Source organism: Equus caballus, chromosome 2 (genome assembly GCF_041296265.1).
Source record: "Equus caballus isolate H_3958 breed thoroughbred chromosome 2, TB-T2T, whole genome shotgun sequence".
Taxonomy (NCBI): Eukaryota; Metazoa; Chordata; class Mammalia; order Perissodactyla; family Equidae; genus Equus; species Equus caballus.
In genome coordinates, this window is record NC_091685.1 from 38,786,037 (window position 1) to 38,806,708 (window position 20,672).

General features: G+C 55.0%; 1 protein-coding gene across 12 annotated transcripts in view; it reads right to left on the reverse strand.

The window, feature by feature from the left end:
• Positions 1-7,325: 7,325 nt before the first annotated feature.
• PRDM2 (PR/SET domain 2) overlaps positions 7,326-20,672 on the reverse strand; it is a 127,473-nt gene continuing 114,126 nt past the window's right edge. For 10 of the 12 annotated variants that reach the window (XM_023635748.2, XM_023635752.2, XM_070253017.1 and 7 more), the window contains 2 exons: positions 14,100-14,243; positions 7,326-9,136 (listed from right to left, as the gene is read on the reverse strand). In XM_023635748.2, coding sequence (XP_023491516.1) covers positions 14,123-14,243 — 121 coding nt within the window. In that variant the 3' untranslated portion in view covers positions 7,326-9,136; positions 14,100-14,122. The remainder of the gene's footprint in view (positions 9,137-14,099; positions 14,244-20,672) is intronic. The other 2 variants (XM_070252991.1, XM_023635750.2) reach the window with 1 other exon arrangement.

The window sequence follows — 20,672 nt, forward strand, 5'->3', positions numbered from 1 at the left end:
AGATCAGTGGTTGTCAGCGGTTAAGGAGGAGGCAGCGGAGGGAGGGAAGTGGGCGTGGCTGTCAAAGGGCAGCGCCCCTGAGGGGTTTGGGTGGTGACGGCGGTGCTCAGTGTCTCTATCACAGCAGTGTCGATGTCCTGATTGTGCTGTAGTTGCCACTGGGGGAGACTGGGCTCTCTGTATTATTTCTTACAACTACAAGTGAATCTACAATTAATTTCAAAATAAAAAGTTTAATTAAAACCAAAAAGACAGGACGGCGGGAAAGTCCCTGTGACTGAGGCTGGGTGACTAGCAAAGGTCATCTTGTCCTGGCTGGTAGTTAGGAGGGAGTTTATAGAATTCACCAAGCTATGCATTTGTTTTGTGTGATTTTTTTCTTGTATCTGTGTTTCGTTTTACAATAAGTTTTGGAAAAAAAAGGCTAGCAGCTGTTCATCCATCTGGACCCAGGAGATGGCGAGTGTGGGACAAGGGTTCCTAGCCAACCCACAATGACCTGTAGTATGAGCAAGGAACAAGCACTTGTTATCAGCAAGCAAGATTGTGTTTGTTACTGCAGCGTGAAGCGCCCGACCTGACTGCTGCATACTTGGAGGGAGAGTACAAGGCTAAAAGCTGCCTGGGCTCCACGACTTAGAGGTGGGTTATGAACAGTGAGCCTAGCGAGGAGTGGTGACGCGCCATTAGGGATGGCTGGAGGTGCTGTTTGATGACGTTAATACAGCGAAGACTCAGACCCATGTCCTGCATACACCCGAGGCCCACACCTTCCACACGCTCTGCTCTCTCTCCCATGGATCTCTCTTGTTATTTCAATTGGACAGAAAAACATCAGAATAGTCATGTTATGGACTGAATTGCGACACCCCCACCACCCCTCCCCCAATTCATATGTTGAAATCCTAACCCCCAGTACCTTGGAATGTGACTGTATTTGGAGACAGAGCCTTGAAAGAGGTAGAAGTTAAACGAGGTCATTAGGGTGGGCCCTCATCAGGCACGACTGGTGTGCTTACAAGAAGAAAGAGAGACACCAGGGGTGCACGTGCACGGAGAAAGGACCACGTGAGGACACAGCGAGAAGGGAGAAGGTGGCTCCCTGCGAGACAAAGCGAGAGGCCCCAGGGGAAACCAACCTTGCTGGCTCCTTGATCTTGGGCTTCAGCCTCCAGGACTGCGAGAAAATAAATGTGTCGTTGAAGCCCAGTCTGTGGTCCTTTATTATGGCAGCCCAAGCAGATTAATACGATCCACGACAGGAGCTGCCCCTTAAAACAACAGAAGATGGTCGCGGGCCAATAATAACAGACCATTAAGTTCCAGCAGGGCCTTCCATCCACCAACTGGCATCTTTCACGTGCGTTCTGTCCATCCTCAGGGCACCCCCACATTAGACGGGGGAGGTGGACACAGAGAGGCCACTTGGGCATGACCAGACAGGGCAGAGCCAGGATTAGACCCAGGGTGACCCAAAGCCCAGATCTCATACGCTCTGCTCCCTGTCAACGCCCTTCCCTGGGCCCCATCGTGGGCGGTGGTGTGCTCCACGCCCCGCCTTCCCTCTGCTCTGTGCCTTAGCCCTGCCAGCAGCACCTCGTGACACTCAGGTAAGATGGAGCAGATTCAGACCACGCAACAGCTGGTCTGTAAGTGCTCCCCCAGCGTGGCCGTGGGAAGGGGCAGGGGGCCACCAGGGTAGAAACCTTCCTTGCCCGAGAATGATGGTGTTTGGCAATGTCCTACCAACCGACGCTGAAACTGTCCACTTGTTGGCCCCTCTGTCAAGGAATCTTCACGTCAGATGACAAGAAAGGCAAGATGACTTATTTAAAAAAGAAAAAAATCTTATGCAGTAAGCAAAGGTCAGAGCCACAGCCCCAAGATGTAGGCAGGCGTCAAGAGCCACTTGAACATTCTTTAGTGTCCTCAAGGCCCCTCTTGACATCGGTGACCTCCGCTTCCAAGGCATGAGCTGCAATGAAGAGCAGGGGGGAGCCGCTGCCCCCGCTGCCGGGCTGAGGGCCAGGTCTGGCTGACGCGCGCATGGAGTGACCGGCTGGAATCCGGCAAGACGTCCCCGTCGCTGAAGGGCTTAGCCCTCTGAATAGGCTTGTAGATTTAGCAAATAAAAATACAGAATGCTCAGTTCTATTTCCATCTCGGATTAACAATAAGCAATTTTTTAGTATAAGTATACCCCGTGCAAAATTTGGGACATACTTATACTTAGCAAAAACTGCTCATTGTTTATCTGAAATTCAAATGTGACCAGGCATGCTGAGTCTCACCTGGGAACCCTTCCTCTGCGCAGTGACATTTACAATAAAAGCCCCCTCGTTTCCCCTTCTGGCCACGAAAATGGTCCACACAGAGAGACTCCTGCACAGAAGCAGGCCACGGCTGAGAACCAGGCAGAAGGTGCCACCCAGCTTGGAGCTGCAAACCAGCCACTTTCACACAGCTGCCTTCGAGCCCAATTCGTCAAGGGCTCCCCCGAGGTCACATTTCCCCAGGGATGCCGCTCAATGCACCCCACGGTGAATCCTGAGTGCCTACTGGGTGCTGGCCGCAGCTGCCGGCAAGGGAATAGACAGGTACGGTCTCAGCTTCTAGAGAAGCTGAGAAACTAGAAAATCTCAGGTAGCGAATAAAATCAACAAGGTCAATGACAGGGGATGGGAGGCCACTTGAGGCTTGAGTAGTCAGAGAAGGATGCTGAGGAGACAACGCCTAAGCTGAGAGCCATGTGACTCTTGGTGGGAAAGTCATTGCAGGCAGAGGGATTAGTTCATGCAAAGGCCCTGAGGCAGAAGAAAGTTTACATAGTCCAGGAGCAGAAAGACAAGTGCTTTGGCTGGAACAGAGAAGGCAGGAAGGAGGATGGTGATGTGCAAGGTGAGGCTGGGGCCGGAGGGGCTTCTAAACCAGAAAAAGGAGCTGGATTTTATGCTAAGTGCATGGGATGTCCTTGGAGTGTTTTTAGTGACATGATTGATTCAGAGATGTGCACACAGCATCACAGGCTACTAGGACCAGGGCTAGGAGGCGATACATAAGGCAAGTTTCAGGTACAAACTTTGAGACTGTCACTCTTGGAATCATGTAAGTGCTGACTTTCAATGGCCCCGGCCCCTTCCCCAGGCCCTGCATGGAAGGGAGCTGACCGGAAGTCATATAACCAGGAGTGACCCTCCCCAGCCTCATCCTGCCAGCAAACCTGCTTGTTCTCTGACCCGCTGCAGGACTAGGAGGGCAGATCAGGAGAAGAAGAGAGAAACTTACCTTGCACTCCATCCACCAGGGACAGGCTGCAGGCTCCATTTCCTACTGGACTGGGCGCTTCATGCCCGCCCCTCCAGCCTGTTGTAAAGACGGGACGGGTCCTGGGCCAGGTCGGCCTCTTGGAGCACAGGCTCCACTGGCTGGGGTCAGCAGCTCATCCTCTCAGCTGAACCGTGGCAAGGCAAAGCTGCTGGGGCTTCTGAAGCTTCCAGTCTCCTGGCCCAGTGGACTTCTGCCCTCAGGGCGTACAGGGTCAGAGGGAGCCGAACACCCTGCCCCAGACCACTGTATCTCTTCCTTCATCTCACACCTGAGGCGCGAGGGTGGGGGGCGGTGAAGCAAGCCTCTCTCTTCAGGGCAGGGAGCTCGGGAACCTGCTTTCCACCCCCTCAGCCAAGTGGCTCTGTGGCCTCAAGGCTCCTTTTGACCTCAGTCAGCCTTAACCAGGAGCACCTGGCTGGCTCACGGGCCCTGGAGCCTTGGCGTGAGGGAGGACCCCCATCTGCTGGTGACTGTCAGCATCACAGCCTCAGGGGAGCTGTGGGTCCCCCTTGCTGGCTCCCACCGAGGTGCCCAGGAAGATGCGCCGACCCCCAGGCACGCTGCTCTTGGGTTTGGTGTGCAGTGCGCACGGGGCCCTGGATCGGAGTGGACCTCACCCAGGCCTGGGGCTCAGCGGTGTCTGCTTCCCCTCAGACCTCGTCCAAGTCCTAGTGTCTCCACCACGGTCCCCACTGGGCTCTCACTTGTCCCAGGAATTCGAGCCGGCTCTCGTTCCATGTGCCATGGCCCCAGGGGTCTGTGCCACTCCGTTCCCTGATCCCTGCAGCCAGCACCGCCCTCCTCTTGGGTCCACCGGACGCAGGTGGCCAGGTTTAACAGGATCTGCTCACCCCTGGAGGCTGTGCGTTTCTGGAGCCCGTCTTCCCTCCCCTAGCCGTGACCAAGTGCCAGGCACAGCCTGATGCGCAGAAAAACCACCAGAGATGCGGCTAAAGCAGCCTCCAGCCCCCGTGGTGCCTGTGGTTCAGGGTCGGCCCAGGCCCGGAAGGCTGATTTCAGTGGTCGCTATAGCCATGGTCCTCGACCTCAGTGGGCTTTCAGCTTGGCGGGACGTGCAGAGCTTGTCGACAACGCTGGTGGCCCAGACCCAGCTCCAGGGATCTCCACCTGGCGGACGTGGGGGTGGAGGCCATGAATCCGCCTTTAACCACCAGCCACGTGACTCGGGGCGGGTGAGTGGACCTCCCCTCAGGAGACACAGCGGTAGCTGACTTCTCTCCTCACCAGAGGTAGGAAGATGGGGACAGTGATCATACCCTTGGACATACAAGGAACCGAGCTGAGGTCGGTGACCAGCTCAAGGTCACATGGCCAATAAGGAGCAGAGCTGAAATTTAACACAGTCCCAGTGACTCCTGACCCGGAACTTTTAAACTTACACTTCTCATACGGCCACGCATCTGGGGTGGAGCAAAGTCTAGCAACAGATTGCCTTGTGCTGGGGTGTTGGGGACTGACTTTGGTTGTAATGTTTCCACCTGCAGGTGGCTTGAGAGCTGGAGGAAACAATATGGTGGCAATAGATGGCACGGCGAGGGGTCGGGATGGGTGAGGAGGAAATAAGGAACTTTGGGCCTGAAAGTCTTGAGTCCACTTTCTGACCCACCTCTGCCAGCTGTGTGACCCTGGACAAATTGCTTAATGTGTCTGAGCCTCAGTTTCTTCATCTGTGAAGTGGCCATGGAGGTACTCATGCTGTTGAGTTGTTTTGAGACGAGAGGGAATATGCAGGGACCATCTGGCCTGTCACAGCGCTCAGGCACTGGTGCCTGTGGAAAAGCAGCCCTGGCCTTGGAGTCGGAGGTGGGCTCTGGTCCCTCCTGACGTTGAACAGGTGGAACCTGGGTGAGTCATCGACTGTTGGGGCTCCATCTGGTAGAAGAGACATGAGACCTGCCCGCCCCCTAGGGCTTATTGGAAGCATGAGATGGAATATGTGTGAGAGCACCTGATGGAGCCGAAAAGCAGTCCACTGATGCACCCTCTCATTTTCATTTTAATTCCAGGCTACTTGCAGTAACTAAGAAAACTTCGTGAATCTTCTAAGGCCCAACATGGAGATCAGGGGAGGAGACCGATCAGGGTCTGCAAGCGTCCTCTGTGTTCCCTCCTCTTCCAGGAAGCCCTCCCTAAGGCCCAGGCTGGATGAGGGGTCCCACCTCTATGCTCTCAAGGACCCAAGGTTGACCTCTGCTCCAGCCTCTTACATTTCCCAAATGGTCTGCTTTCTCCTCCATCTACTCTTCTGCCTCCCCCACTGTGAGTCCCTCCACAGGCAGGCCTGTGTGAAATTCACCTCTGCGTGCCCAGACCGGAGGTCTGCCAAGGCTGATGAGCTGGATCCACGGATGTTGCCTCATTAGGAGGTTCTGCTGTGTTTGCTTCCCAGACAGGTTTGCTCCAAAGACTGGAAAGTCACGTGGGAGGGTTAATTTGGGGTCAGCTTGATTGGCCACGGGGTGCCCTGATTACACATTGTTTCTGGGTGCGCCTGTGAGTGTGTTTCCGGGTGAGATTAGCATTTGAACGGGGTGGGCGGCATGGGATCTGTTGAGGGCCTAAAGGAAACAAAAGGCAGAGAAGGAGGAATTTGCCCCTTCCCACCGCCTCCCCTCCCCATGGAGCTGGCTCATCTCATCTCTTCTGCCGTCCAGCCAGTTCTCATAATAAAAAAATAGATATATCTCCTATTGGTTCTGTTTCTTTAGAGAACTCTGACTACATCACGTCTTCTTTTTAGAGAAAGCGTTTAAGTGAGAAGACAGAACTTTGGGCTCTTCCTTCTACCTCTCTGCAAGATTTGGATGGGGGCAAAGACCATTTTGGGGCCTCCTAGATCTACCACCCCAAATCCAAGAAAATGGGTCTCTCACCTCCCATCAAAATTCACCTGTTCTCATGCCCACCCTCTTGCGTGCGGCCCTGGTATCTAACTCTGCCAGGATGTGTCATCAGATGGATGGTTAGCCCTTCAAAGAACTGATTTGCATTCACACCCACTAGGATGGCTAAAATTAAAAAGACAATAACAAGTGCTAGGGAGAATGTGGAGAAATCAGAATCCTCATATATTGCTGGTGAGAAGGTACAATAGTGTAGCCACTTTGAAAAATAGTTTGGCAGTCCCTTGAAATGGGAAATATACAGTTACTATATGACCCACCAATTCCTTCCTAGCGATATACCCCAAAAATCTATGTCTACGCAAAAACTTCCAGAGGAACGTTCATAGCGGCATTATTCTTAATGGCCAAAAAGTGGAAACAACCCAAAAGTCCATCAACTGCAGAATGGATAAATGAAAGATGGCGTGTCCAGACAATGGGCTATTTGGCCCTAGAAAGGAATGAAGTACTGATTCACACTACAACCTGGATGAACCTTGAAAACATTCTGTGAAGTGAAGGAGCCAGACACAAAAGACCACATATTGCATGACTCCATCTACAGGAAATGTCCAGAATAGGTAAATCTGTAGGGACAGAAAGTAGCCTTGTGCTTGCTTAGGGCTGGGGGCTCAGGGAGAAATGGGAAGTGACTGCTAGGATAGGGGGCTTCTTCTTGGAGTGAATGAAAATGTTCTAAAATTGATTGTGGTGATGGTTGCCCACCTGTAAATATAGGGAAAACCATTGATTTGTACACTTAAAGGGGTAAATGGTGCGGTATGTGAATTAGATCTCAATACGCCTGTTTAAGAAGACATTTGCAATCATAGGAGGCCTTTCTAAATGAAACGGCCTAACTCACTGGCTGGTGGGTGGGAGAGGGACTGAAGGCAGTAAGCTTGGTCAGCAGGCTGGATAATTGCACCGTAAGCTTCCTCAAAACCTTCCGCTTCTCCCTGTTGGAATTTGGAATGGAGCCTTCAGGGGCCCCCCCCGCCAGCCCACTCCCACCCCCCTCCCACCCCACCGACACAGAAACCACCAAAACGGAATACACAAAACACAGAAGCCAGAACCATCACTCCACGCTTGTTCCTTACAATCGCGCTTCACACGTTTATTGTTAATTTTCTTCACGTGGCAGATACAGAACCATCCTCTTCTGTGATCCAAATGCACGCGCGAGAACCATCACTGACCAGGAAACACCACTCTTTAAGAACCGCCCTCCCCTTTCAGGATGGAAACACTCGTGGCAACTCTCCTGCTGGTCTGAGGGTGTTGCAGGCTGACCAGCACATTTGTGCGTGCCAGAAACGAGTGTCCCCAGGTCCCCCACGACATTTTCCAGAATTTGCCATTGGCTGAAGGTGACTTTGAAAGCTATAGGTTTGTGAGCCTTCCTCGCTGCTAAAAGGGGGAAACCCTCGAGGACTGAGACGCTGGGGTACAGTTCGTGAGCGTCAACGTTTATGGGACAAAATCATATCGTTAGGGTAAGGGACAGCCACAGTTCTTCATGCTTGTGAGGGCTAATTTTAGGAGTGGGCAAAAGGATTCCAGTTTACAAAAATTTCAAACAAACAACGGTTTTTAGCTGAGTGGGAAATAGGGAGACTGCGACGTGGGCCAACGAGCGGCATCGTTCTGCCCATGTGAGGAGCTCCCGGACCACGACCAGACCCCACGCTGCAGCCAGTCGACTGGGTAATTAAATAACACAAGTTATAAAACTTTAAAAATGGGGCATTTACAGTCAGGGACATAAATACGTGCCTTTAAAAGTGTCTACGTACATATTTACAGAGTTGTAAGACCAACCGTAGTAGCCCTGAAAAAAAGTCCCTTTTTCGTGTGACCACTGGTCCTCTTCAAAGTTCCACTTTGGGCTTAATCTATCACTATTGGAAATGGAGCTGAGAAAACAGCGCCAGAGTGGCCTCCGACATCCTAGTCTGGGGTCTGCCCCAAAGGCACAAAACCCAAGGCCCTCACTGAACTGAGTCGGACGCCTAGCTCAGCTCACCCGTTTCTCCGAGACGTGGGCTGTGCCCCCAGCGGGCAGGACCCGACACCCTCATTCCCTGGCAGGCGACCGATGGCCTCTGGAAATCTCTTTCTTCCCCCCTTGCTTTTCAATCCTCCAACTTATTTTTCATTGCCCAATTTTTGTTTGTTTGTTTCCCTTTTCAGCTAATTGAGAAGCTCAGACGCTAACGGTGTTGATGGTCCCGGCAAGTGAGGCAAAGCACATGGGAGACCTCCCTCTGCCCCTACACGCATCCCCTCCCTGCCGCTCTCACGGGAGGAGCCGATCTATCAATGGGACGAGGGCCTTCTCCCAGGTGCACATGGACTGACTGGAATTTCAAATCTGGAAAGAACCCGAGAGCCAGCAGCTCAGGTGGCTCGGGCAAAGAAGGGGCCAGAGGGCCAGTCAGCGAGGCTCCAACGTGCCCACACGTATTGATTCCCAGAGATGGGGGGGCGAGGGAGGGTGGGGGTGGGGGCGTGGAAGGGGAACTTGGCCTCCGCCTGAAGGCCTTCCTTGGACAGGGCTGGGGCCGACCCTGGGCCAGACCGAAGTCCCCGTCACGGCAGAAGACAACTCGAGAAGCAAAAAGCAGGATCAAGGAGCTCTTGAAAAATTGCATAGTAGGAGAGGCCCCACCCAACAGGAAGGCTGCGCTGCAGGACGCGGTCCGGGGGCTGCACCCACGTGTCATCCCTGCCGAGTCCGCTGCCTTCCTGCCTGCCTGGGGCTCGGACCCCGTCTGAAGGCCGCACGCACACGCACACGCACACGCTCTCGCAGGCTCGTACGACTGGGAAGGTCGGTCCTCCCTGCAGGGCAGAAGGCTCGTCCCTTTGGCTTCACTGATTCCAGGTCACTTCAGGTGCTGAGGAGAAAAGAAAAGAAAAATAGTAACAGTTGCCGCACACTCGGGGCCCACTGTGGGCTGTTCAGGCATTATCCCACTTCATTTTTCTAATTAAACGATTTATTGAGTATGCCACACACACAGAAAGAAGCACAGGCTGGTGGATCTTCACAGTGAACACCCCTGTGTGACCAGCACCCAGATCAGGAAACGGAACACGGCCGACCTCCGTTAGCCCCGACCCACGCCCTTTTAGGACAACCCTCAGCCCCAGAATAACCACCATCCTGCCCTCTACTCGCTCTTTAACTTAAATCAATGAGCCGGTCAGCACATAGCCTCCTGCACTGGCTTCTTCGGCCTAACGTGTGTGAGCCGTCCCTCCCGAGCGGGGGCTGTTAGCTCTCGGCATCTGCTTGCTGTGCCGGCGTCCACGGGAGGGTCGCGCCCTGCATCCGCCTGGTCTGCTGCCAGGGCACAAGTGATTAGGTCCAGTCCGGGGCCACCATGAGTAACGCTGCTGGGACGTTCTCATAAACGTCTAGGGGACACGGACGGTGCACACGTGCCCATATTCCCGCCACGTAGAAACCCTGGGTGGTGGGTGTGCATGTGTAACACGAACGCTCTCGCAGGTGTGCTCTGGTGCACACACTTCCGATGAGGGTCTCCCTGGGGCGTCATCACTCGGTCCCGGGGTGTGCGTGTGTTCAGCTTCAGTCGACACTGCCAAGCAGGTTCCAAGTAGTTACGCTATCACTGACCGCCATTCTAGTGCTCACGACCCCCCAGGGCAGGTGACACAGACCCCCGTTCTGCGGGGAAGAAACGGAGGCTCAGCACGGAGAAGTAACTTTTTTTTCTTGAAGACTTTATCCAGCAGAACTACTACAATGGGGTTTTGCAGTAGGGGAGAGAGATTGGGTTCAACTCCTGAAGTCTAATTTGTTTTTATTTTATTATTTATTCATTCATTTTTTTAAATAAGATTGGCACCTGAGCTAACATCTGTTGCCAATCTTCTTTTTTTTTTCTTCTTCTTCTTCTTCTCCCCAAAGCCCCCCAGTACATAGTTATACATTCTAGCTGTAGGTCCCTCTGGTTGTGGCATGTGGGATGCAGCCTCAGCATGGCCTGACGAGCGGTGCCACGTCTGTGCCCAGGATCCGAACCGGCGAAACCTTGGGCCGAGGGGAAGTGGAGCGCACGGACTTAGCCACTCGGCATGGGGCCGGCCCCAGAGAAGTAACTTTCCTAAGGCCAGGGTGACGCTGAGGGGCGGGGGTGGGCCCGGAGCCCAGTCAGGCCTGCTTAGAGCCGGCGCCTGCTTCCTGGTACGAGCCTGTGGCTCAGCCCTCGGGCTTCCTCCATGGAGACCTGGTCCCAGCCCCTGGCACAGAGCCAGGCACACGGTGAGTGCTTCACACTGTGTGCTTTGGGGGGTCGCATACGAGCCTGGAGCTGTGCTGGGCTAGGTTCAGGGGTTCAGTTCTCTCACCCAGAGGACCTGGTCATCGTTACTATTCCCGCTCCTACTAATGACGCTGTACAAACTCAGTGAGAAGAATGATAATAGCGGTGCAGATTTATAGAAGGCTGACTATACGCCAGGCACTTTCCTAAGTGTTTTCATGAACTGGCCTACGCAATCCCTACAAGATACCCAGGAGAGGGATATTATCATTATTAACCCGTTTTACAGATGGGTGAATTGAAACACAGAGACGTGAAGTAGCTGCCAGGGTTACTGGAGACAGGATTCAACTCCAGAAAATGCGCACTAACCACTACACGACATCAATTCCAATCCCCTCAAACCTCTGATGAGGCTGGAAAGAGAGCTGCTTGCGGTGGAGCAGGGCGCCTTCAGGACAGGCAGCCTCCCTTCCCAGGGGCGGCCTGCATGTGCCCACGCCTGGCGGAGCCCCAGCAGAGGGAGGAACGGACGCAGAGACACGGCCAGCATGGAGCGGCCTGCACCCCTCATCTGGCGTGGCCATTGTGTGAGTTTCCTGTAGGTCGTGGAGCAGGATCCACGAAAGAAGCCACCTTGCCAGGTCCCACCAGAGAGGCCGCCCTCCAGGGAGGGGCCCAACAGCAGGGGCTGTGGGCTGGACACCTGGGGCTGGAGCTGAGGGGAGGTCGGGAGAGGCTGCGCCAGAGGGGAGCTCTCTTATCAGGGTGGCCTTCCACCCAGCCCACTCCGGGACCCTGTGAGAGGTCTTAGCCAGAGGAGCAGCGACAGCCCAGAGGAGGATCACGGTGGCAGCCAGACAAGTGAGAGGTCCAGTCCCTCCGCTGGACCCCCATCTCAGACCCTCAGGCACGAGTCCAGCTGGCCTGAGGATTGGACAGAGACAGAGGTGAAATAGGACGTGCAGTGGAAGCTTCGCGCTGGACTAGGCAGTGTGGCCCTTCCCTATCTGTAAGAGTGAACAGAAAGCTCTGGGTTTTGCCTGAGACACCGTGAGAGCACAGAAAAGGGAGACGCAGCCCAGGACGGCAGAAGGCAGATGCCGGAGAACAGCCGGTTCGCACGGCCTGGTCACAGAGCCTCTGAGCCAGTGGGACAGCGGGGTGAGGGGCAGTCACGGGTCCTGGTGCTCTGAGGATGCCATCCTTTTCTCAGAACAAACCTTGTCCTCATGCACAGTTTGCATATGGTTGCGGGGACAGACACAGCCCACGTAAAGTCCATTGTCCACCGCAGGAGTCAGAGATGCCAGTTCTGCTCCCACGTCTGCCACTCGCCTGCCCCGTGCCTCAGTCCCCTCTCTGTAAAGTGAGGGCGTGGACCTACACATCCCTTCTCATGCTAAAATCCAGTGCCATGGTATTTTTAAAGATCATTCTGGAACTGTGTTAAACAGTGCAATCGACTAAGTTGTGTTCCCCCAAAATTCACATAGGGTAGCCGTGAGCCCCAGTGTGATGGTATTTGGGGGTGGGGCCCTCACAAGTGGATTAGTGCTCTTGTAAGAAGAGACACCAGAGCTTTCTCTCTTCACCACCAAGGCCACGGTGAGAAAGGGGCTGTCGGCAGGCCGGGACGAGAGCCCTCACCAGGACGCCGCCTGGCAGCCTGACCTCAGACTTCCAGCCTCCAGATCTGCGAGAAATCAGTGTCTGTTGTCTAAGCCCCTGGTCTGTGCCATTTTATCATGGCAGCCCCAGCAGACTAGGACAAACAGTACACGGAAGACGTGTCTGAAGTCATTTAAAAAAATTACCTCTATAAGTGGCACATGCTTGTTGTCAATACAAATTCGAAAAATAGAAAAAATTAAATAAGACTTTAAGGAGCAAGTTTCAGTCCCTTAGAAATTAAACTGTTGAGTTTGGCATATTCACTGTTGGCGAGTGAATACCAGCTGAGGGTGGCAGATGCAGACTGAGTTGGGCCTGTAGTCATCTGAGCATCTAGCTGGGGAAGCTGCACAGGTTTGAAAATAAGGGAAAAGAATGCACCTGTGTGGGGTCGTGCCCTGGCCCCAGGGGAGAGCTTCAGTTAGCAAGGCTCGGCAAATGCCGTGGGTGGACGTCATCATCGCTGAGACCACGGTGGCCCAAGGAAACACCCAGTCTGTGAAGGAATCAGCCCAGTTGCGCCTGGCTCTCCCTCTGCTGCCACAGGGAGGGTCCCGGGACACGCGTGGGACTCAGAGTTGGGAAGTGCTCATCCTGGTGCTGCCTCCCATTCTCCGGAAGACTCTAGCCAAGCCTCTCCTCTCCGGGCCCACTCTTTCCATCTGTAAAATGGGACAGGGGGAGGGCTGACCTCCCAGCCCTTCCAGTTCCGCCACCTCAGCGTCCATGTCAACTTGGCCCCACAGCATTCCCAGCTCGGGTCACGTCCCCTCTCAGGAGCGGGTTCCCGAGGGGCGGGCTCAGTTGCGGCTGCAGACAACAGACTCTGGGAAGGGGGGGTTTTATTTCATTCCCCTCCCCAGTTCCTAGAGAAATAAGGGCAAGCCCAGAAGCTCCGACGGCTAAGGAAGGGAGGAGCGAGTGAGAGATGGGGGTGGGAGGGCAGACAGTGGAGAAGGTACCACACAAAAGACCCCAGAGTTGCAGAATTCTGCCCGCTCTTGCCTTAAACAACCACATTCTCATTCCAAACGACCCTACAGGCACCCCCAATCTTACATGTGGCCCAGATCACGGAGCTACCCGCTAACACAGATTCCCAGGCCCTGTGCACCAGCATGCTTGTTCAGTAAATTGGCAGCGGGACCCTAGGCTGTTTTTAACCAGTGCCCCAATGCACAGGAGCATGGGGTTCTCCAGTCATGCCTGACACACCGTCTCGGGGACATGCTGGGAGAAGGCATGCTGTGTCACCACAGGGAAGCCCAGCCCCCAAGATGGAAAGTCCAGCTTCTACGAATGAACTCAGGTTTTACCATTAGAAAATCTGGAAAAAGGCTTCTGGTTCAACAGAATTCTAAGTTTCATATTTTACAGATTAGGATTCCTTTCACTTTCAAATCCACTGTGGGAATAGGGCGTCCACAATCTTCTCTGGGCTTCAAGCCTCTGGAGGCCGTGATTAAGTGCTATGTATTATTACCATTATTATTATCCCAATAATCACAGCTAATACGTACCTAGTGCTTCCTATGGGCTGGGCACTGTTCCAAGTGCTTTGCACCCATTTAACACTTGTAATTCTCACAACCCTAGGAAGTAGGTACTACTGTCATCCCCATCTTATAGACGTGGAAACCGAGGCTCAGAGATACTGAGAAACTTGTTGAGTCCCACAGCCAATAAGCGACAGAGCTGGGATTTCAACCCAGGTGGTGCAGGGTCCACCCTCCCTGCAGGAGGCCCAGTGCCCCAGCTGGCACACAGGGGGCTGTACAAACGATCATGCCCACCCCTTCTCTTCCGCCCAGCCCCGCCCAAGACCTAAGCCCAGCCCCCCGAAGTGCCCAGAGCCACCCAAACGGTGCCAGAAGCTGCTCCAGCCTTCTCGTACCTGTCAGGGAGCAGGCGAAGCGTCTACTCTTTGAAGAGGGGTCCCTGGAACTGGGCTGCAGCCGCGGCCTTGACATTCCTACACTGCCTGGTGATGTAGGGGGCGGCGGGTGGAGGGCACCGGGATGCCAGGCGGAGACTGTAGCTGTGCGGGGAGAGGAACAACACATGCCATCACCAGGGGCCTGGCCGGTTGACCCGGACGGCGCCTGGGAGGCCCAGTGAGGGCCCTGCCTCTCCAGGCACCTTGAGACCAATAGGACGCGAGCTTTAACAACCCCTGTGAGCCCCACTGAGCCCGGTCTGCCACCTCCCCTCCTCTTGGAGGCCACGGGCCAGCAGATGTTGCCCAGCATTTGGGTTCGGAGACCCTGCGCACAGCGGGGTCATCCTGCGGACCGCAGGAGGCGAGCTGGGGATGAACGCTCGTGTGCAGCTTTACCCTTTTGCCCTCCAAAGCACCTGGGGAGGGTTCCAGTACTAATCCATCGCCTTGGGTGGGGACAGGAGGGAGGGCCCGGTCCCCTCTAGACCATTGGCTCCACACTGGCTCTCTATCCTGGCTTCGCTGCACCAAGCACTGTCACATCCGGGATCTCAGAAATCCTGTGACACCGCTTGGCCCTATTTGCTACTACAGCCCATTAAATTGGATTTTTTTCAGGAAAAAGCTTCAAAGTTTTTTCAAAGATGGGTAACCCAGACGTTACTGCTCCCCTCCTTCAGCAGCTCACTCCTGCTCGTTTGTCAGGCCTCGGCTGGGGTGCCACCTCCTCCAGGAAGTGTTTCTTCTCTAACTCCTGTGCGCCCCCAGCGCCCGCGTCCTTCCCATCATAGCACTGTTAGGCTGAGTGGCAAAGGCAGGACAATGGTCCGCCTCCCCCGTGAGCTGTGAGAGCCCCAGGTCAGGGCCCTTGTCTCGTTCGTTGCTGCGTCCCCAGCCCAGCACAACAGAAATAAGTATTTATCGAATAAGAACAACACAGATGGCACTTAATGACGTGCCCAGCACTGTGTTAGGTATTTCACGTGTATCAATATCTTACTCTATGGACAACCTACCAAGGCGGATACTATTCGCCCTGCTTTACAGATGGGGAAACAGAGGCACAGGGAGGTTCAGTAACTTGTCCCTGATCCCAAGTCTGCCTCTCTAGATAGAAGAACAGAAGTGAGCAGGCCCTCTGGTCAGGAGAGGTGGGAGGTGAGATGTGGGGGTGCCGGGGTAGGGTGGGCACGATGACCAGGACAGTGGGAAGGATGGACACTTCGACAACTTCCCGTGCTCCAGGAAGCCAGCTCTGTGTGAGGGAGCAAGAGACAGGGACCGGGCCAGTCTCGAAGCTGAACCGCCAGGGTTTAGACCAGTGCTTCTCAACCCGGGCTCACATTTGGCAATGTCTGGAGACATTTTTGGCTGTCACCTCTGAGGGGAGGGATGTTACTACTGGCATCTAGTGGGTGGGACCAGGGATGCTGTGAAACATCTTACAACACACCGGACGATCCCCACAGCAAAGGGCAACCCAGCCCAAAGTGTTCGCAGTGCCAAAGTTGACAAGGTAGCTCTCAGTACGTGCTTATGAAAATAAATGAAATAAGTGAACGCATGAACAGACAGACGTTGAAACAGACCAGCGAGGGCCTGGCTCCCCATCCAGGCTCAGGCCGCCGCATTTGAATTTCTCCCCCACACTGTGTGATCCAGGCCCATGGTCAGCTCTTTCCACCACCTGAGCAATGTTCAAGGCAGAAGACCGAGACCCGGCACTCAGCGGTAAGCCTGTGCCCACATGGTCCACCAAGGCTGCAGGGATTATAAGGCCCCCAAAGCGGCCTGTGTGGGCTCTATGGGCTGGCTGGCACCCCGGTGTGAGCTCAGCCCGTGGGCCAGCTGTCCCAACCGTGAGTTGGCAACCAGCTGTGAGGCAGCCTGGAAACAGGGACAACTTGCACACCCTTGTCCTGTTGGGGAATAAGGGATGGTCCTGGCACATCACGGGTCTCCCCCCCATGTCCCCTCTGGGGAAATGTCTCCAGCGGGGTATACAGGACGAGCAGCAGCTCTGGAGACGCTCAGGCCCTGCGCCATCGATATCCAGCTTCTTCCTCTGTCTGTTACCCTCATCACTCATCTATTAAACACTCAAAACCCAAATCAATCAAACGGGGAGAACAGCCCCTAGCCTTGCAGCCTCTCCAGCTGCCGGCCTTTCCCTGCTCCCTTCCCTTCTGTTCCACTCAGGCTTCTGAGGCCGCAGCAACCACAGCCGTTTCCACTAGGGGGCGTGCTTTCTCCTGGCTCTGGGCATCCACCTGCGGGGAGCACTTATGGCCAAGGGCAAAGCCAGCGAGGACAGGTCCCTCCCACCACCCCAGCACCCTGCCTGGCCCAATGGAGCGTAACATCCCAATGGAGCGACAGGCACATGGCCCTGTGGTCCCCAGGGCCTTTCTCAGCGGTTATCTCTGGACTCTCCCAGCCACTCAGGAGGTAGGAAGACCGAGCGCTTTTATACCCATTTCACGGATGAGGAAACTGAGGCTCAGACAGATGTGGAGACTTTCCTAGGGGAGCAGAGCCTAGGCCAGGATCCATGGGCCACCAGGTCACCACCTGTTTCCCGTCAGGACCAGGGCAGTGATGGCCAGCAGGACAGTCTCCTTCCTGATCCTGAAACCCTTTCTCTGGTCAAAGGACCCCGGAGGGCCCAGTGGCTATCTGGGGCCGTGATGCTAAGTGCCGAGCATCCCCAGAACCAGACAGTTCTCAGTCCCCAGCTTGGTGGTGGTGAACGCGCAGAGACCTCATGATTCTTGGTGCCCACTTGCTAGCTGTGTGACCTCAGCAAGCCATGGACCTCTCTGAGCTCCAGTTTCACCATCGGAAAAATGGGAACAGTAATTTCAGAGGGTTATTGTGATAATTAAGTTTAGAGACAGCTCTCGGCACAGCTCTCGGCGCTGCTCTGACCGGCACTCCACTCTCTACGAGCCCTGTGTTTGGACGGTGGTAGTTGGGGGAGAGGGCGGCTCTGCTAAGGGAAGAAAGGAATCCTAGGAGAAGCCATGTGGCAGCACGGCCGTCAGAGACCAGGGGCGAGTTCCCCTCCTCATACTCGCTGGCTGTGAGACCCAGGCTCTCCCTGCCTCCCGGCCTCGGAGCCTCTGTTTCCTCATCTGTGAAGTGGGGACGCCCCCGCCGGCCTGCCGATGCAGAGCAGGGCTGGGAAGAGCTGGGGGACGCGGCCGGGAGAGCCCGCTGCCTTCCGAGAAGAGGTCAGCACCGTGGGATCTTCCAGTGGGGTGACGGCGTGGAGCGTCGGGGCAGGAGCCAGGCCGGGCCTCCCTCCCTCTCTTCCACCCCCCGCTTCCCCCGAGCCTGGTCTCCTGCGAGAGCCCCTCCTCACTGGCTTCCTCACTGCCACGCTGGCACCCCTCCCATCTGTTCGACTGAGGAGTGACCCTCCCTTCCCAAGGTAATTGGGTCATGACACACCCCACTGCAACTGTCAATTCCGGGCCCCCCGATGGGCACCACGTTCTTTACACAGATAGTCCAGCCCCACTGACCTCCCAGCTCATCTCACTTCCTTCAGCCCTGGTTACCCCAGCGACACGGGGCTTCTTCCAGCACATCCACACAGAGCCCTCTGGCCAGGGGGCCTTCAGCCCTGGCTACTCATTAGAATCACCTGGGGCAGCCCGGGCTGCATGCCAGACCTGCGACATCAGAACTGCTGCAGGTGGCATTGGACATCAGTGTTTCAAGCTCCCCAGTGAGTCCCACGTGGGACCAAGTAGGGAACCACTGCTCTGGAGATGCTTCCAGGCCACCTGTATGAGGCAAAGTGGCCGTGGGCCATGTCCTCTCTGCCCTAGCCCTGCGGCTTCATGTTGTCTGTGTGACTGTGTGATGGATGCGGGGCTTCCCGGGAGACCAGCGGTCTATGACTGCAGAACCTGGCTGGGTTTGCCCATCACTGTAGCCTAAACTTCTAATTTTGAGTGAGTGAATAGCAGACCCTCAAAATCTAATGAATGAAGAAATGAGTGACTCTAGACCCCACGATACTCCCACTGCACAGGCTTTTTCAGACATCAGGAAACCTGCGCCCATTTAGTGCCAGGGCTAGAGGGCGGACTTAGGAGGCCTCCTCCTTGAACACCTCTCCTAACAGCCCAGGAAAACGGCTAACGCTCGTAACTAAATCCAAGACATCAAGAAAGGGCGGAACAAGCTCAGCATCCGCTGTTTCTAACAGGCAGGCGAGTATAGCACTTCTTTTATAAGGTTTTCATACGACATGGTTTAACTTTTATAAAATAGTGTTGTGGCCGGGAGGGGCCTGCTCAGTGCTCCACACAGACTTTGCTCAGAGTTGTCCATCCACCTGAAGAAAGCTCTCTACTCTTGGGCTCTGGACATTTCACCTAAGTGGAACAAAAACACACGGATGGTTAGAGCACAGCGGGGCCTCACACGCAGTCTCGCCCCAGTCTGCACAGGTGGGGAAGCATGAGCGGAGAGGATGTGTCCAGCACACCTGGCTCGCAGCAAGGGCTCATAGACAGTGGCCTCACAGCATCATCTCCTCCGGATGGTAATTTCTTAATTGTCAGAATCCCTCAATGGTCTGAAGGCACCGAAAGGGCAGAGCTGTTCTATTCCTGGCACTTGGGGACACATCCATTCTGTCATTCAGCCACTTAACATTTCCTTGGTCCAGTCCTGCCACAGGGACTCGACACGTCCTGTTCCCTGCCTGGAAGGCTCCCCACAGGGCATCACGGGGCTCGCCCCTCCCTCCAAGTTCTTGCCAAGAGCCGGCTTCTTGAGGACCCACCCCTCCCCACTCCACCTGAGATTGCAACGCCCTCCCCGACACTCCCGGCCTGCAGGCCAGTGACTTTCTTTACTCTATTTACCGCCAACACACTCGGGAGCTGCTTGGTTGTTTGTTTACCAGCTCCACCAGGATGTCACTTTTTGTCCCCAACATACCCCCAGCACCGAGACAGGTGCCTGACGCACGGTAGGGAGCCATTCACTATCTGTTGGCTGAACGGTGTGTCCACCACCGTCCAGGGGCTTTGCCGAGGAAGATTTGGTGAGTAAGACACACAGAGTTCTTGACCTTGAGCAGTCTGAGTGTGACTTGGTGGAGCCTAGGGGGAAAAACGCTCAGTTCCAGAGGGAGTTTGAGGCCAGCGCGAGGCAGAGACTCAGGCCTCCAGGCTCCCAGGCTGCCACGTTCTCATTTAGCTCCTACTGGTTTCTGGGAAAGGAGATATGCAGATACACTGAGCTACACATGAGAAATGAAACGGAAAGAACAGGAGGGAAGGCTGGGGTCAGGGAGAAGACAAGGACACAGACAAGGATTCTGAGAGAGGAAGGGTCCAGCCCACGGCCCCAGCAGAGAGCAAGGCAGGACCCAGGAGGATCTAACAGTTGGTGTGTTGCCTGGGGCAACTCCACGGACTAACAAGTCACAGGGGAAGGAGGCTCCCTCACCCCAACTGGTGTTCCTGGAGCTCCAGCCTCACCGGGTTTTGGGGAGTTGGGGAGAAGGTGACGTCCAGGGACAAGGGACGCGGGGGCCAGGGAGATGCATTGAAGTAACAACAACAAAAACTAAATAAAAATGGGCAAAGCCTATCCAATCATTGAACAGATAATTTAATGACATGAAGAGGCAATTCTCAGGGAAATCCAAAGCCAACGAAGATAGACGATGCCGGGCCTCTCCGCTGTGCCCCAAAGAGCTTAACAGGAGAAACCGCGGTCACTGGTCAGACAGGACAGACACACATATGGGCCCACAGGTGACGGATGTGACGGGATGGGGACTGTTCCCAATTCCCTGCCATCTGGGAAGGCCATGCCCACCCGCCCCCACCTCCTGAGATCTTCATCTAGGCCCTGTCACAGCTGTCGGTCTCGGCCCCTGGATGAGCAGTAACATCGCTCAGCATGGTGTGAGCCCTGAAGACACAGTGGAGAACAAGAGGGTCCCAGGCCATGTCCCAGTAGAGAGAGAAAGTGGATGAATGAGGAAGAGGCATGTCAAATGGCAGCGATCACTATGGCGAGAAACGAAGTCGAGGAGAGAGCTCGGACGTGCAGTGGGGGTGGGCGGGGTGGCAGGGTGGAAGAGGAAGACTTCACAGAAACGTGTGAGCTGATCCCAAGGAGCTGGGTCACGGATCCACTGGGAGACCTGGGCCTTGAGTGTTGTAGGCGGCGTGAACAGCATGTGCAAAGGCCCTGAGCTGACACTTGCTTGGGATAGCAGAGAAGTAAGGCGGGGCAGAGGGGAGGGTCTTGTAGGGCCCTGAGCCAGGTGGGAGTCAGGCTGTCCTTCCGGGCAGAGGAGTGACATGGCCTGATGTAGCCACTGTGTTGGGCACAGACTGTAGGATGACAAGAATGGAATAGGGGAGACCAGTCAGGAGGCGACTGCCATCATGTAGGCAAGAGATGATGGCAGCCTGGACCTTGGGGCCAGCTGAGGAGGCGAGTAGTGAGAAGTGGCTGGATTCTGGATACATTTCGGAAGTGGTGGGGACA